Raw genomic sequence first — 18,137 nt, 5'->3', positions numbered from 1 at the left:
TAACCACTGCCCCACTAGCTTCAGTGTCGCGCGCGAGGGATTTGGCAAGAGGGCGCTTGCCGTACCCCAGGGGGAAAAAGTGAAAAATGAAAAAGAAAAAAGGGGACGGGTGGAAAGACATTTTGAAAAAGGATACAAGGAGATAAAAATCACCAATTTGCTTTAAAAAAAAACCTCTCAACTTGACCCCCTTCCACTGTTTTTGACTGTTTGCTCCTGGAGGTTTTTATTCTGGAAAAAAATTCCTCCCCCGTCTTGGCGACTGTTCTCGGCAAGTGGGTTGTTGACTAGACAATCTAATGGACTGACTGTAGGCTAAGTGGATTAATGAGGATATTTTATGTATTCGGTGGCTGTATTCGGCGGACGATTCCTGGAACATAGCGAGATTGAATGGATGGGCGAGTGGGTGACATGTTCGTACGATAATTTTATTGGAAAAATATAAAGAAATCGAGGTGACATAAAAACGTAGAAATTATTGCTCTTGTATTTGCATGACAAAACTACAAGAATGACTTCTTGTCTACGCAACACGAGCAGATCCGTTTTCCTTTCCTAAGCTCATAATTTTATCACTGCATGGTACAATATTTTACGTGTAATGTTCAAAGGTACAGAAATGAATCGGGTTTTATTTTGAAGTTGAAATGGTGCTGTGCAGCTCGATCGGCGTTCTGCCAACTCGGGCTTTTCACAATAGTGCGCCTCCAATGAGTTCGCAACGCGTTGGCCAATCACAAGGCGCAAAATCTGTCGACCCAATACGCTTTCGGAAAGGGTCGACAGATTTCGTGCATTGTGATTGGCCAACGTGTTGCAAACTCTTGGAAGCACACTATTGTAATTCGCCTATTCTCTTTGATCTTTTAGTTTAATTAATCTCTTAAGCTGCATCTGATATGAAATTTTAAAAAATTGAGATTTACTTTCCATTTTATGTACAAATGATTTAAAAATCATCCCTATATCGCCATAATTCTGTGCAAAATTAAAACACATAATTTATATAAATCTACAAATATTTTGCATGCCCTGAGCTGCACTACTTATTGTTTACATTATAACACTGTCTATTCCAACTCACGGTTGGTTCTATGTCTAACTCTAAAAGACTGCGGCCGGGGCGGAATCCGCCCCATCCCTCACAATCTTTTCCAATCATGCCGCAGTGTTATTCTTCAGTAGCTTAGTCTTTTGGGAGTTTTTAGAGTAATTCTTTAGGGTCACTTAAGTTGACTCCAATTTTGTGAAAATCGAACCAACTGCTGTTGGGCAGCGCTTTTTTTTACGAGAGAGGTCAGCCAACAATGTTTATTTTTTCCACTATACATAAATGACTGTAACCAAAAAAATATATCTTATTGGATTAAAACCTTCACATTTGTTTAATGATAAGAAGTGTCTTAACAAGCATGCCCTGATTAAAAAAAATCAAACGTGGCACAGCCGAGTTCTTTAAAAAGGCGGAATCCGCCCCGCCCCCCGCCTGTTAGGTGGGCCAAAATAACCCGGCTCCTTGAAAGTTAATGACGCCCTCCCCGTTTATACAGAAAAAGTGCATTGGTTTTATCCGTCGCAACATTTCATAATGGTGGTATCATTTTTCTCTTGTGTTTGAGAATTAACGTTGAGAAGATGAGAATAAGCTCAGTTGAGATTGTAACCAAATAGATGTGTCCCGAAACTATAGCGGTGCCAGACAAAAGGACACACTATTCGAAGTGTAATGTATCGACAAAATTATACTCGACGAAAGCAATATTTACAAGGCTAAAATGTTCAAAATTAATAAAAATGTATATTCAGCATTCCTTTAGAGATCTACAGAACATGATGGAAGACACTGTCGAAGTAATTTGCTCGAGACTCGTGGTAAACAATTGGGTTCATATAATAACGCTGTCTTTTTGACGTACATGCATCTTGTTGTAATAAAATGTCAAAGATGATTGGAGTGGTGGAATTCAAACTGTTCTATCTCTTTGAATTCGACTGCGAGGCAAAGACCGAGAGCGGACACCAGCAGCGTGACCGTCTCGATGCTCCTGACGGGCGGGTGCTCGTTGCAGTAGGCCAAGATCTTGTCGCAGAAGGCGTCGTAGCTTCGTCCCGGAATGAGTCGCATCTCGCCGATGTGCCGCTTGAAGCTGATCCACAGTCTGTTCAAGTCCAGCCCGCCCACCGCCATCAGCGGCAAGAGCAGGAACATCATGATCTCGGACCAGATCACTGGGTCGAGGTCTCGACTGGTGTTGAACATCGGTATCGTCTTGTTGTGCATGCTGTTGACAGCGTAATCGAAGTAGACCTGGGTGGCGATCGACCACGTGGCCACAGCGATAGTGAACATGACCCACAAGGTCGCGAGGCTGCCCAAGCTGCCGAACTCCTCCATGAGGAGAGTCAGCCGGCGACGACATCGGTCCATGGCGTCGCTGTGCTTTCGGAGGAACGCCAATTCCACCTCAAACTGACTCTGGAACGAGAGCCGCATCAGCACAACGATGTAACAGAACGCTCCCCAGATCTCCATGGTGACGGTGCAGGACGCAAGAGAGATGTGGACGATCGTATGCGATACGTCGCGAAACAACGCAACCCTCCCAATGCTGTTACCGAGCGGCCAGGCGAGGCACACCAGCAGGAAAGCCTTATAGGGCAGTCCTTGCTCCGTCAATTTCAGGTGCTGCAACCGCTTTACGATGTACCGGATGCTGAGAGCGTTGGACCAGGCGTAACTCCGGCTCTTGTTCCGCCAACTGGGGAGCATGTTGATGATATTGGCGACCAGGCAAAGGGCCGGGACGGAGACGACGAATAGCACGAAGCCCGAGTAGATGACCAGGTCAAATCTCCTTTCAGCTTCACCCCAATATTTTGCAAAGTAGGAGAAGTAATGGACCATGTTGATGGCAAGGATAAGGACTTGCCAAATCACGGAGAGGGCAGGACTTCCGTAGTGGTTCCATTTGGACACACCTGCATAAAACAAAACAGAGGAAAAGAAAAACCCACATATTTTCACGAGATTACGCATCAGAATGTACGGAAATTACCATACGCTACAGGTTCCAACAAATATTGAGACACTGATGTCGCAGCTTTCTCTATAAACAGCTCTATTACTACCTTCTTGTTATTATAATTTTTTTCTGTTGTCTACTTTATTTTATGCATGCTTGTCCCAGCAGACTGAAAATGTTTGTCACTCTACTAGTTTATTTGATATTATTTTTGTACTTCTGGAAGTACGTTTTTATTAATGAAGTGGAATAAAATATAGGTTTTTCCGGACCGTTTTTTGAAAATGTGCATATGAATTTGTAAAACATAGTATAAGGCTTCGAAAATGAAATAGCAGTGATGAATATGAAAATGTTTTGTACAATATACACCACTGAGACTGGAGAATATGAATTTTTCACAAAATATTCACCAGAGGTTTTGACGGCCCCATAGCAACGTAGGGTGTATGTTACACACTTGTGTTTGCCTAAATACACCCTATAAAATATATGTACTCTCTCACAGGTATCGCAAGGGGTGGGCAAAGGGGGGCACTTGCCCCCTCCCCTTGAAAAAATGAGAGAACATTAAAAAAGTTTGGGAAAAAACGAAGTAAATAGAAATAAGAGAGGGAATGGGATGAAAGTCACGAGTTTGCATTTAGAATATTGCCCTTCCACACTTTATCATAAATTATCAATTCTCGTCGGTCGCCAGGTTTGTTTTCATTTTTCCCATTGCGAGTCCAAAAAATGGTTTTCCCCCAGGGAAAAAATTCTGACATCGCCCATTTTCGCTCTATAAGCTTTTGCACATAACAAACTACTCATTGGTACTCCAGATTTTAAAAGGGATCACATGAAAATTCTGAAGTCTGGGAAAATTATAAAGAAAAATCTCGAAATCAGGAAAAATCCTGACAAATCTCACCCCTGAATATATTCCGTTAATTCAATTGTTATGCAATATTTGATAAATTTTGTTGTGGATAGCAATGTAAGTAACAAACTGCACATCGCAAACTTAGATTCTATTATTTTTAAGCGTCAAGGTTTCGTTTCGTTCCTCAAGGTTACTGTTCTCCTACTCATATTACCAAGTGAGAAGAAATTCCCAGATAAAGCCGTGGCTTCAGTTAGTCACTGAAATGAACCAATACAACCACAACCAGGAAATGAGCGTTCTGCTTGGTTTCTGCCTGGTTTAGAAATTAAGTTATGAACTAGGAAAAACTTCCTATAATCGAATGCGAACTCATCAACACAAAGACCAGTGTGCTGTGTTTCCTTGTAATTTTCATGCATGAAAATAGTTGTTTGAAACCTGCCATGGTGCATAATTATGTTATGTTAATTAATAACGAGACCGCAATGTGTAAGTAGCATCAATGACAATGTTGGCGCAGACTAATGAGTCGAATTCGGAAAACCGAAATACAGTAAAATGCGGAAGAAACTGGTCGGCCAAGTAACTTGAAAATTATCGGTGAACTGTTTTCTGCATATTAATGAGGCGAATGAAGTCAACTTAGAGGGAAAAATGTTTGTGAAGTGACATCAAGATGTAAAACATTTACGGATAAATACGTGCGCAAATGTGCAAAAAATTGTACTTTGAAAAGATATGAAAATGGTTACAGCGGTGATTTAAGTACATTTATACGTTCCTTTAAATGAAAGACGCTCGGGCAATCGTGAAATTGCCATCGAGGTGTTAATTGACAAGTTGTATTTTACAAGTCAACGAGAACGTCTTGTGTTGTGGCAACGTCAATCAGTTCCTTGTCTATTTAGATCTACTTGGGTTGAAATGGGTTGATTTGATTTGGAGCTGTCCATTTGGAAGCCCTTTATTTGTTTTTGTTATTTTGTTTCTTGTTTTTTTTAAACAACGAACGTCAAAATCAGGATAAAAAGCAATATGTCATTTAATCCATCGGAAAATGCGGCAAGTCGAACTTTTTTATAATGCTTTGAAAAAGTTGGAAAACCTATTTTTGTTGGGAATTTTAAGAGCAGTGGCTGCCATCTAGAAATCAAACAAACTTAAAATATATCAAACAAAACCTGGCTCTTCTTTTTTTTCAGAATCCCAGACGCTAATCATGTTATTTTTCAATTTGGCCGTATGTATAATGCGTGTTCTTTTTCATGCAGTTCAACCGTCGCGTTTATGCTCCGATGTTTTCTGGGACGTCGTTGATTTTTTAAGCGTTGTTCTTCATTATATAACCTGCCACTTCTATATGAAATAGCCTCGGGTGAGTAGGTTTCGAGACGCACATTTGCTGCATAATTTAAGAAAATCTCTCTGCCTACCTATATCAGCTTCTGTGTAAGGTCTGTGTCTTCCGTAGGCGTCCCACCATTCGCTTTGGCACACCAAGCACGGGTCTTCAGGCACCACGAACCCCAACTCACTGTCCTCGCTCCCCCCGTCTCCATTGATCGTGAACTGAGTTTCCAGGGTGCCAGGCCCGCTGTCCTCTGGTCCCTCCTCCTCATCCTCCCAAGAGCTGGCCCCCGGGTACAGGTACCCCGGTACCCCTTTCCCTCTAATGACGCAGCGCATCTCGACTGCGGTCAAGCGGCACTGCAGGCAGCGACGCCGCCTGGCCACAGCGGGCCGGCGGTTGTATAGGCCGAGCAGCTTCAGGAGAAACCAAATGAACCACGGCCAACGGGGAGGCTTAGCCGCGGCTTTGTGTTCGGCCTGGACGGGCCTTGATGAGCCCTCTCCTTCCTGCAGCTCTTGGTCGGCCTCCCTGCTGTACCAAGGGTACAAGGACTCCGAGTCCAGGAGGCGCTCGCCATTGCGCGAAATCCTCGACATGCTGCTGCAGATAATGTACCGAGAGAATCGATCCAGCAATGTCTGTTGAGCTGCTTGAGTGGAATGAAAGTGAATGTTGTCCAACGAAGAAAAATAATATGGTCTCTGGGTGAAAGTTGGAAGTCAGTGCCAAGTTGGTCATAAGGTCGAATCAGACAGACGAATTTTTCCAGTGGACTTAGGACCTACAGGCATTTATTGATTGGCCTAATCTATCCACTTATCTGACAAAACACAGTCTCACAGTAATTTCTTTTTATATCTCACATTCGTTCAGACTGTAGTAGACTTCACAGCGGTCTCCCCAACTTTCTTGGCCGTGTATTGCTAATGCAGAACGTCTGCCGACCCGTCCCCGTGTGAAGAGAGGGGAAGGGAAAGCAGACACGGTGTCAGTCTAGGGAGATGGTTCCTCAATTTAAGCGGAAATTGAGTAACAACGAGACCGTTATTGTTAACGCAGCTCAACGAGTTGAACTTTCTGCTCTTCCTTGTTCTTCGCTGCTGTCTGCGTCTTGTATTCCCACAGCATAACCCCCCGGGGTAACCAGCCACATGCTATCAACAGGACAAGGATAGCATTTTTGTTTGAAGTTCCCTGTTGGACGAGGAACTTGAAACATAAAATAAATACTCGATCAAAACGACACAATAGCGTTTAGAATTACTCTCTTCACAAATCATCAAGACAATCTCTTCCGCTTTCCCAGTTTGAAAACAGAGTTTGGTACCGATACTAAGCAGTGACGTATCCAGCGGGGGGGAAGGGGATGGATTTTTTCGGTGTTTTTTTTTAACAAAGAAAACCGAAACCGTGAGTAGGAAAGAGAGTGCTTTGCATTTATTTATTTCTTTATCCAATAGTAGCACCAAAACCCCGAGAAACAACACCATGCAACCAAAGCAAGGATGTCGGGATTGTGAGTTAGGCTTTAGCGGCTTAGGTTCATTTTGTCTAAAAAGACCAAGTGTCCCTCTGGCCTGGCTAACCAAATGACTGTAATGTACCAATGACTCAATGGCGGACAACATCGAGAGTAGATCAGTAAAATGTAACCAACGCAATAATCATGTGCCTAATTGTAGTAACGTGAATGCAACATGGTTGGTGAAATCTACAATAATTATTCAGACCCTTGGAAAATTTACTACGTATATCTTCACTGGCACTGTACTGAGCATTGGCTTCAATAATTGGCGGGGGACGGGGGATATGTCCCATCCCCACTTTCTATTTTATTTTTTTCACCCGGACCCTAAACAAAACAAAACTGGACGGAAATAGGCCTACATTTGAATCATATATTTCAGATTTGAAAAATAAAAATAAATCTCGCAAAAACAGATTCTAGAAAAAAATGAATGTGGTCAGATATTGCCTCAGGTTGCACCGCAAACCACCTGGAATCCAAGGTTTCCCGGATCCCTTAAGCGAGCCCCGGACGCTGTTAGGGCTTCGAGCTGCACGATCGCAATAGTTCTTATCATGGCGATGTTCCCCTCGTTTGAAAACTGATCGACGCCCATGGGACTGGGTGACTTTTCTCTCAGTCTCTGTTTTTCCCCCAGAAAAAAAGATATGCATTTAAGATGCACTCCTCACATTGTCGGTAATGTAAAACACAGCCTCGTACCACATGAGACCCTCGTCCCATGTAGAGAAAACAGTACTCACCTCCCAAACAATTGTCATGTAAAGGTTCAATACATTTACGTGTCCGGGGGGATATCCCTCCACTGTTTGACCTGTTTGATGGGGATATATCCCTCCACTGTTTGACCTGTTTGATGGTGATATATCCCTCCACTGTTTGACCTGTTTGATGGGGATATATCCCTCCACTGTTTGACCTGTTTGATGGGGATATATCCCTCCACTGTTTGACCTGTTTGATGGGGATATATCCCTCCACTGTTTGACCTGTTTGATGGGGATATATCCCTCCACTGTTTGACCTGTTTGATGGTGATATATCCCTCCACTGTTTGACCTGTTTGATGGTGATATATCCCTCCACTGTTTGACCTGTTTGATGGGGATATATCCCTCCACTGTTTGACCTGTTTGATGGTGATATATCCCTCCACTGTTTGACCTGTTTGATGGTGATATATCCCTCCACTGTTTGACCTGTTTGATGGGGATATATGCCTCCACTGTTTGACCTGTTTGATGGGGATATATGCCTCCACTGTTTGACCTGTTTGATGGGGATATATCCCTCCACTGTTTGACCTGTTTGATGGTGATATATCCCTCCACTGTTTGACCTGTTTGATGGTGATATATCCCTCCACTGTTTGACCTGTTTGATGGGGATATATCCCTCCACGGTTTAACCTGGGGGATTACCAATAACCATTTCCCCACTTTCAATGTCTGACCTAATGCACACCCGTAGCCAGCAACACCGACTCTGCACTTACCGGCGTCACGATCTCACCTGGGCGTGGGATGACCTTTCAGAAATCATCCCCCACAAATCTCCGCCCATGCATGCATATACAATGTATAGCAAGCGTGCACTGAAACGTATGGCAAGACAGTCTTGCTGTGGCATTGTGGTGAATGTAGGTTGAAATGACTGTTGATAAAAACAGCGGAATGTGCACAGGCGCAGTGACCTGTCTCCATCCCATCACCCACACATCTCCCGGTTGTATACCATAAACTGACCGATTTTACAGAAAACTTTCAGGGAGAAAATTCTTCGGGATTTTATAAGCAAAAATGTCAGTGATTACTCCCCTATTCTACCGAAGGGTATTGCTGCCAACGGCCGCCGTGAGCTCAGTTTATTTACGATATACAAGACACAAATGAAAAAATAATTTGCGATTGCAAGGCTGTTTTTTTTAACAATTCTGTATTCATGTTTAATTGAAAAACGAAAAACGGGTCCAGCGTAACATAAATCGGGAATAATTTTAATAGGGTTGACTCCATAACACGACGATACTTTAGTCTACAATGTTTTGATGATGAGAGGGTCCAACTTCGTGTGAAGAAAACTTATCACTCAAATGAAACAATTTTTGCTGGGGTTTGCTTGGGCTGTACAACGGCACAGCAAGGCTTCAAAGAGATGCTAAGCCGAAAGAAATCTGCTAAGCACATTTAATATTTTGCTTAACACGAGCAAACCAACAGCAAAATGCCATGTACTGTTTGTTGCTCATGACCGGCTCAAGCAAGGTTGTTGCTCTAACCGCGATACACTTCAGCTTAACACCACCATGAAGTTGGATGCAAGCGCCAAAGCAACAACTGTACATCTTTTAGACCCTACTACCAATTTTGAAACAAGCTTGATCACTTCAGGCAAAAACACCCAGTCTCCAACTGGCACTCCTACGTGTTCTCATCAATCAAATTCTCTGCCAATTTTTATTTATGCAATCTTCATCTGCACAACACATAAGAGATTAAGTCAACGGTGTGGAGATCACAATCGAACATACATGTAGCTGTCAACTTAATTACATTTCTCTTCTACAGGGTTCGGATTTTGGAGTGAAAGTGGAACATCTAAAAACATGAATGACTCAGGAGTATGCTTGGCTTGCAATGTGTTGCTACTCAGCTTAAGAAAGTTCTGACTTCCGTCAATAAATGGAGGTCAATTAATCCTATCAACCTTGCATTTTCGACTGTAGACAAAAACTAAGCAGCCCTTATGACCAGATAGAACAAGTTTACAGAGAGAAAAGGAAACCGGACAACACTTCTTTTTCAGTTGTCCTAAGTCAAAATGGGCACGTGTTACTTGTTTCCTCACACAGATGCCATTTCGGTATCAGATTTTAAAGCCGTAGACAATTGATGAACAGATGTCTAATCAAAACAGTTTACATATCAAGTTTGTAAAAGTAATTTAATAAAGCAGTGACGTGCACTCTTAACAAATCCAGGAAGGGGAAATGACGAAATTCTGACCAGTTTAAGGTTACGCTTATTTGAGTAACCCATTACAACAATGTCTACATTTTCTCCACTGGTGTTTCCTGATACAGGGCCATTTCCAAAGAGCTGTGACACATACAGGTGACACTGCTGCCGAGTAGCATGTGACTGAGCATCGACCGCAGCCAAGTACATCAATCACGAGGCCAACCCAAGGCATTTGAATGTGTCACCAATTTGTCGGATAGCTCTGTGAAACTGGCTCTGTGCCCAGTACGCAACTTAAAATCATCACTTCCAAGGAACACACTCCGCACGCAGTAAATGTTGACCAGGAGGGTGTGGCAGGTTGCTTGGATGGGCGTGGCTATGCGGCCGTGGTCATTTGTTCCAGTCACTCCATCCGAAGTTTCTCCATTTTAGGAAGGTGTTCCCACACAACAGTAATGCAACTTTTAAAGTCTTGGAAAACTGAAATTCATCGGTACATAAAATCAATCAGACACAAAGGAAAAAAAAACCTGACCACACAAATCTGCAGAATATAGATTGTCTGCTGCCTGACAGAAGAGTGTATAAAGCAAGCTATTACAATGTCAGGTGCATTTTAAACGAAGCCCTGAATGCCCTTCTGCCAGGTAAACAATGAGGTTACTTGTGGCTGTGCCATCAGACTGAAGGTGACGTGAAATATTTCTTAAAAGACATTCCGTTTACATTTAAAATGAATCTCACTACTCTTCGACCTTATTCATGAAGATCAAATAGGTCTGTACTCCGAGGAACAAATGAGAAATACCTTCAGATGTAAATATGGACAGCAGCAATGACAAAGCCACTTTGGTCGAGTACCCTGAACTACGTGCACAACCAAATCATTAGAAAGCGGACCATGGGGTGAAAGGGTCCAGTCTATTGTACAAATTAGCTATGTGGCTTTGACTATGATTTGGTATACAGAGAACATCCACAACCACAGCGGTAAAAGGCCATTTTAGACACAGCCTAGGTTTGTGATACTATTCTACTTACCTACAGAGGTTATTCAAATGTTTCTGTTTTGTCTGCTATATATTCCACCAGGTCTTTCGGTGTGAACAACTTCTCCGCGTGGTTGTCTGGAATCTCCAGGGCTGTTGATGTGAAAACATGATGCCCAGCAAAGGTGTGTTTAAACTCACGAAATGCCATGTTTCCTGTTGCGCACAATCTCGCCGAGCACAAGCACTTTTTGAAGTCGTTTTGGGGGTTCCGGTGAGGCAAGCTTATCTGGACTCTGCCTCCATTGCGATTTGGAGTCAGAGACTTAGAGGGTTGTTGAAATGATGCACTGACTTGTGGTCTCTGCCAATCAGACTCGTAAGAGTGAAATCGACGCAATGCATGGCAACTGGTGACAATGGCCCAAGTTTGAAGGCCTTTGCCCAAGCCTCACTCAAAGAGGTAAGGTATCCGAGTTTCTAGCCTAATAAGTCATTTGTCCACCCGGCTACCACATGTTTCTTTGAAGTTTCACTATGGGATTTCCCAGTGGTATACTCTATTCCATACAAGCTGAGGAAGCTTTTTGGCAATATACAGGGGTAATTCCAGAAATAAGGGGTCCATGTTTTTTCGTGTACCTGTCACATCTGACATATGATTTTGTAAGTGCAGAACACATTTTCTAAATTCCAAGTGTGATGAATTAATGCAAATGACCTGCAAAACAAATGTTACATTTTTGGACCCCTAATGACTGGAATTACCCATAGGACAGAAAAAGGACACTTCAGTGTGGTCATGAGAATTTTTAGACAGTTTCAAAGTCAAATGTATTTTGAACCTTGGATAAACAGGAAAATAATACTTAATAATATAAATAATTGGGTTTATTATAAAGAATGATTTAAAATTTAACTTGGAAACTATGTTTCTAGTTTCTGATTACAACTGTTAATAGGTACCATTTTTGAATCAAGATTAAAACAAATACCTGATGGCACGTGTAATCAAAGATTTAATCAGCAAAAAAGTTTTCGAACCTTGGATGGTGACTATTGAATAATATTTATTTTTTTATCAAAATCAAAACTGAACAATGAAAACAGTTTACTTCTTAAAATACAATCCAAAGCAGGAAGCCCTTACCAAATTCATCTTCAATAGCCATGACGATTTCTACAACATCAAGGCTGTCGAGACCAAGATCATTGATGAAATGACTCTCCAACGTTAGCTGTCAATAAAGGGAAGAGGTGCAATACAGGCACATTAATTTAGAACCAAATTTCCCAATATTCTTGAGTTTAAAGACAAATTACAAACCCCATTCACAAATTTGTCGTTTGATGGTAGCCATGTCCATTCTAGAGTGAATTTCCATGGGCCATCATTAGCAACTTGGATGATAGGAGGACATCTACTTAAACTATGTTTGCATGTAATATTAGGAAAGTGTTCAGGGTTGAAGGTACATGTAAGAAAAAAACCCCAGATGAATGTTCCAGAGGAAACCCACAGAGTCAGCCAGGGAGTGAAATCCCAATCCACATGCGGACCTAGGTGGGATTCGAACCCAGTGTCACTGCGCCAACCGGACTTCCTCCCCCATTCTCTGCATTACATACCTTGTCTGGATTGACTTTATCAAAGAGCTTCAACACTCCTAGGATCCTCTCTTCAATTTGGGCAAATGTGAGGTCAGGTAGCTCCGCATAATGGCGGACCCCTTGAATTGCCACCGGCCTAAAGACTCGAACCTGCAGACAGAAGGCAATGTGTCAGATAAAAAGCCATGTTCCTCCACCATCTTTAAGGTGACAAGATCAACAACAAACAGCAATGACCAGGCACTCAGGAAGTATCTGCCTGTGAAAGAACTTCCCTGACTAAACTGTTGAGAAAAACATTGTTTCCATCCCCTTGATCGGCTAAAAAAGCACCAATCTTTGTTTTCTTTATAAAGTGCATATTTTGCAGTGAACCCGTTGCACTTGTTTCAAACAGTCAGCACTGAGCGAGAACCACATCCGTGTGGCCTAGTTGTTGCTGCGTTAAGTTATAGTATGGATCAGGTTTGACAGGTTTTTTTTTGCAGGGGAGATTTAATTGAATTGTTGAATTTGCGATCGAAGTAAAGAACCCTGATCGCTGATCTGATCTGACTGGGCAGCATTCAAAAATCAGTGTTAGGAACTGAAAAATGGGGTTCACAGGAAGCTTCTTCATAAAGTCCCCACTTTTGGGGGGGCAGTCGTGAGACTGTTGAGCGAAATTTGTGAAAGTGCAAAAATTTAAAATTTGCACAGCTTGTGCAATTTTACTTGTGTAATTTTGATTAGATTGCACATTTTTCAAATCTGCGCAGAACGCCGCAGATAACGTCAAGTGCAATCTTTGAATGTACCAAGTTATTGTGCCTCAAACTGAGCGATTTTTAAAAGGAGTCATGATGGTAAGCATTTGACCGTCGCTCTCTAGCTTATTTGGGACGGCACCAGTCAAGCTATGAAACTCTTGCCTTGAGTAAATTGGCAAAAACAATTCTAGTACAAACAAGTGGTTCTTGGGGTCATTTCAAAATCCTAACTTTTTCTGATCAGTACATGTTTTGTCTGAGATCCTGCTTTTGTTGCAGATTTTTAAAATGGAAATAAAATCTTAATTAGATGTCAGCAGGGGAATTTCATAGCTCTCACAAGGCACTGTTCATCAGAAAGCTTGAAACTAACGGGTGAAACTTTGTCCAACATGACTCTGCTGGCATGTACCTGCCAGCATGTGCCCTGTAAGTGCCACACATGATGCAGCACAAATTGTGTGTGAAAACGGACCTAACAATACCGACATTTAAATTCATGCACAACTTGTACTCCATCATGTTCACACAAGTCTCTTACAAACGACTGTTGCCTGCAATTCATGTTGTTCAGAAAGTTTGATCATTGTGCCCAATTTTAGGGGCAATAAACCAATAGACCTATCTGTGGTTGCACAAAATCTAAATATTAAAACTTGTTTTTATTTTTTGTTCAAAAATGTGTGACTCAAATTGACTCGATCTAGGTACCTGACTCCACTCAACTAACGTGCATGACAGTATAGTTGCCACATCCCTGCGGTTGCCATCGGAGCAAAGAACAATTGGACGTCTAAAATAGTTGCTCTTTAATTAAGGGTCAAAGATTTTATGATAAATAGTTTGCCTCCCGATTCACTAATAACTGTACCGCAGGTTATTCTGACCTCACGCTTTGCCTAGCATTTCCTGCCTCAACCAATCATGCATATGCAAATTAGCTCTTCCGACCGTTCAGGCGACGGCATGAAGCAGTACACCGCATCTCATTATAATGATTAATTATAATGTGCCTATTTTTATTGATGCAGACCATGCGGTGTAAGCGTATCTATACATGCATGTCCAAAACCATGCCGTACGCAAGTACGCTTTTCTCTAACCATATTTGCCATAAGAACTGTGGTTCCCTATGTGAAAATATGATTTTGTCCCATGCAGAATGTAAATAACCAATCTGCATTGCCGAGACTGTGCCGCCGCTGCGGCAAGGGGTGCATTTATTGGCCCAGGATTTTATGAACGAAAACGAGGCTCCGCCCATAGTAATGCACGTAACTCGTCGTCATTTGGCTTTTGTAATAAATATATTTCCTCCTCGGTTTTTCTGGAGGGGTATTGAAATGTTTGCACCCAATATACTAAAAAGTATGCAGTGGTTAACTGTGCTATTAATTTTCCAGAAACACAGGCACATTTACTGTAATGATGAACTGACACACATGCAGCCCTGGAGTCGCCACCTAAGCATGGCCGAATCAAATTTATTATCAGAAAGACATCTTCTTGTCAAGAAAGACTAAACCAGGTCGAACTGAAAGCAGACTTATGAAAGTACTGTATCTTGCTTTAACCTGAAACCAAAAAAAAAAATACATAATTGTTAAGATTAAGGCCAAAATTCAGATTTGGGTGGCGACTATATAGGCCTAGTACTGGTATACTATCATGCACATGTACAACAATAGGCCTAGCCTACCAGTACCAGAAATAGGGGCATGTATACATGAATGAGGGCGCTGTTTATTTGGAAACTCATTTTCTTAATAGGAAATTGTGATTAAACTTTGTCTGTTTTTGCACGCTGCAGCTCCTCTTTTTAATTTCGAATTTTGAAAATTTTGAAATTTGAAGTGCAGCCAGCATTTAATTCATTGAAATAAGGCAACAAAGATTTTACAAAAACAGTAATTTTGAGCTTTTCAGTGAAAATTCACACATATTTTTGTGTGCAAAATAGTTTGCTCTGCATTATGTGTTAAAAAAAGTCTGGCAACATTCCTGCTTCAAATCTAGCGTATTTTTCTGTGCTTTGCAGAGTCTGATGGAATCCAAACATATATCAAAATATTTCTCATCACACCCTCTCCAAGATCACTTCAAAAATAAACCAGACAAAAAAATATTTGACAATTTTGAATTAGCCTCCCTCCCAACAGTGACCACCCCCAGAACTATGAGGCATATTCCAAACCCTGTCCTCGTGTTAGACGAACACGAGGACGGGGTTTCGAACGGGAAGAATCAACACGCAAACATTGTTTGCGAACAAGATTCTCACTCCCCACACCCTGGGGAAAGGATGGAGAACATCAAGAACAAAGATGGCGGATATAGGCACATACCGTAACTTAATGTTGGTTCTGTTACATAAAATAGAAAACACTCACAATAAGGAAAATAAACCCAGGGCAAATACTCATGGCTATCGGAGAGAATTTACCCTGACCATTTAATATGGATATTTGGGGGTTTTATTTAATGTGAGATGGTTAATGTCATGTCATCTTTTCATTTGGTGTCAAAATGGCGACTGCTATCTTGACCTTCAGCGCAGCTGCACTACTTTTGCACTTCTGCATTCGTAATCAACGACCCAAGAACACTGTTCGTGAGTCCCATGAGAATGGGGTTTCGAGTTCGACGTTTGTGCTGATCCGCTCCTTATACTTGTGGAAGCAGACCGGACATCGGACCCCACAGTTCTGGGGGTTAGGACTACCATGCCTACCACTACCAGTCGGTCAAGTGACCACAAATCAAAGTGACCCGACTCAACTTAACCTAATGGTTCGACTCGAGTCACAGTTTTATGACTCGACTAGACTCCAGTCGCTAAATTTAGTGACTCGTCACAAGACTGGAAATGGAAGTTACATCACATACTGATTTCTGCTTCGCCACGCTAGCGCAGTGCGATTCTCGTCTCGTGTCATCACGGTCAAGCGCTATGCGTGTTTGTTATCACCTGATCACTGAAATTCCTACCTCTGAAACACCTTTAAAACTTGTAAAATATCTACTCCGAGTAAGTTGCAATGAGCAACACCCATTCCTCACAGCTGCTGAGGCTGTTACTCTGCAAATTGTTCCTCTAAAGTTATGCAGTGTAGCAACATTTTTCAGGTTCGCCAAGGCAGACACACGACCGATGGCAGCCATTTTGGGAGAGCTTGAGATTATTCCCGCCATGCATTGCGTCCAGGAGCTGCGCGGTTTCCAAATACATGTACTGTAGGCCTACATGTGCTGTACATGTAGTAAGATTTAATTATTGCGTCGGATACCATTTTGGCACCACACAGTTTGTAATGTTAATATCGCTTTAGGGAAAAATACAAAGGAAAACAGCCAAATCTTTTAATTATTAAATATGAAATATCAAATTTTATTGAAGTTCAGTTTTGAGACCAAAGAAAAATAGCGAGTATAAAAAAATATAAAGCCACTGATATTTCTCATACGTGAAATGCACCAGTTCTCGTCTAATCACCGCAATAAAAACTTCGGGCCCCGTTAGCACTTGGACCACGAGAGATTGCCTGGAAATATCGAGTGTAGCAGGCTTTAAAGTTGCTAATTTCTTTCTTTTTTTCCCGAAGAATCTCAAGAAATTTACATGTATACGTCTTTGCCGAATGCCACAATAAGTCCCCACTCTTAATCCCATTCCTCAGAGGACAGGATTTTTTTTTCAGAGGGTTGCAGTTCGGATTATCACCATTGAAACAGTGAAACTTTCCATCTGGGCGTTGAAAATGAAAACGGGGACGGTGATTCGTGGAGCTCATCCTTAAGTGTAAATTTCTGGGTCACTGCACCAGAGACCTTCTCTTGCAACAGTTTCCGATTTGGAAAACATCAGTAACGCACACAGTGATACAAAGTATCTTTCAAGAGGTCAACTTACGGAAAGACAAATGTCTCGTTACTATACTTCTGGAAAGACACCAGTTAATTAATCAAGACTTGGAGTAATTTACAGTGAGAAAATGATTTCTGTTACTCGTGTGGTTAAAGCGTCCCTTAGAACAATGTAATTTGATTCGATTAATTTGATTTGCTTGAGTTTTGTTGGATTCAAATTAATTCAGAGGCCAGCTCAGTTCAAGAAACTGAAGAAATTCCAATTTCAAAACTTTCACAGTTGAAGCGATTGCAGGGGGAACAGTTGTTTGTGCAGGGGAATTCCCTACCTTTGCCTCAGTGAAATGGACTCTTGTTGTCATTGTCACGTGCAAGCTTCTTGTTTCCTGCCTCCCCGGCCCTCTTGGTATCCCATTGGAATTCCCTGCCTTTAGGTCTGTGGCTCTAAGGCCAGCTGTGTATTGGACTTTTCCAGTGGCTTCACGTGCGTAGTTTGGTTAGGTTCGTATTTCAATCTTCCCGGACATTCTTCTTTATTGGCAATGAACTTGAGACATAAAGCTATATATAAAACTAGAGCTGTGACTCATATACAAAGTAATGCCTGCTGGGTGGGCGCAACCATGTTTGTGCACAAACCTATGGAAAACTCGAAAACCTGAACGAACAATCAGTAGATGGGCGTTTCATTTTGCTCTGCGCCAAAAAAACACGTAAAAGCGTGTGCACGTATGCGCTACACATGCATTTTGCCGCGACGTTTTTTGTGGGTATACTCCATGCGCACGACAGCCGCCGCTCCAGATCCGTCAAATCACTTAACACTGACTGAATCTGCTCCGAGCTTAACAAAAGAGGGCGTGTTTTTTTGGCTATCACCGCATTGGGGTGCACCGCAGCAAACAAATTCCCATAGACAGCAGTGATAAATCCCCATACTTCACAAATATTTTAAATATACTCACAACTCTCAGAGGTGTTCAGTCTGCACAGAAAAATGATGTTCTACATGTCCCCTTTCATTTTCCTTTCAATTTTCGGGGGGTTGACCAATGAATTTATGAGGTAAAATGAAGGAAATTTCACTGCCCGGAAAAGAAGCCATTTTGAAAATGCATCTCTCTGCAAAATGGCTAAAATAGTGTCACTTTCGGACCCGATTGCATCCAAATTGCTCATTGTCAA

At 41.9% G+C, this 18,137-nt stretch overlaps 2 protein-coding genes across 2 annotated transcripts; both read right to left on the bottom strand.

The window, feature by feature from the left end:
* Positions 1-412: 412 nt before the first annotated feature.
* Positions 413-6,390, bottom strand: LOC110980400 (uncharacterized). Its single transcript, XM_022237037.2, has 2 exons — positions 5,328-6,390; positions 413-2,982 (listed from the first exon to the last, which is right to left on the bottom strand). Exons 1-2 carry the CDS (start codon positions 5,839-5,841, stop codon positions 1,943-1,945), a joined length of 1,554 nt encoding a protein of 517 aa, XP_022092729.2. The 5' UTR covers positions 5,842-6,390; the 3' UTR covers positions 413-1,942.
* A 2,301-nt stretch (positions 6,391-8,691) lies between these two features.
* LOC110980364 (acyl carrier protein, mitochondrial-like) lies at positions 8,692-16,276 on the bottom strand. The gene is made up of 5 exons (XM_022236976.2): positions 16,074-16,276; positions 12,355-12,486; positions 11,876-11,963; positions 10,778-10,878; positions 8,692-10,216 (listed from the first exon to the last, which is right to left on the bottom strand). The coding sequence occupies exons 1-4, from the start codon at positions 16,245-16,247 to the stop codon at positions 10,787-10,789; spliced, it is 486 nt and encodes a 161-aa protein (XP_022092668.2). The 5' UTR covers positions 16,248-16,276; the 3' UTR covers positions 8,692-10,216; positions 10,778-10,786.
* Positions 16,277-18,137: the final 1,861 nt, after the last annotated feature.

Source organism: Acanthaster planci, linkage group LG07, assembly GCF_054643075.1.
Source record: "Acanthaster planci isolate LZ-2023a linkage group LG07, COTS_SCS, whole genome shotgun sequence".
NCBI lineage: Eukaryota > Metazoa > Echinodermata > Asteroidea > Valvatida > Acanthasteridae > Acanthaster > Acanthaster planci.
The sequence above is the reverse complement of the archived record's forward strand: the minus strand, read 5'-3'. Positions and strand labels throughout refer to the sequence as shown.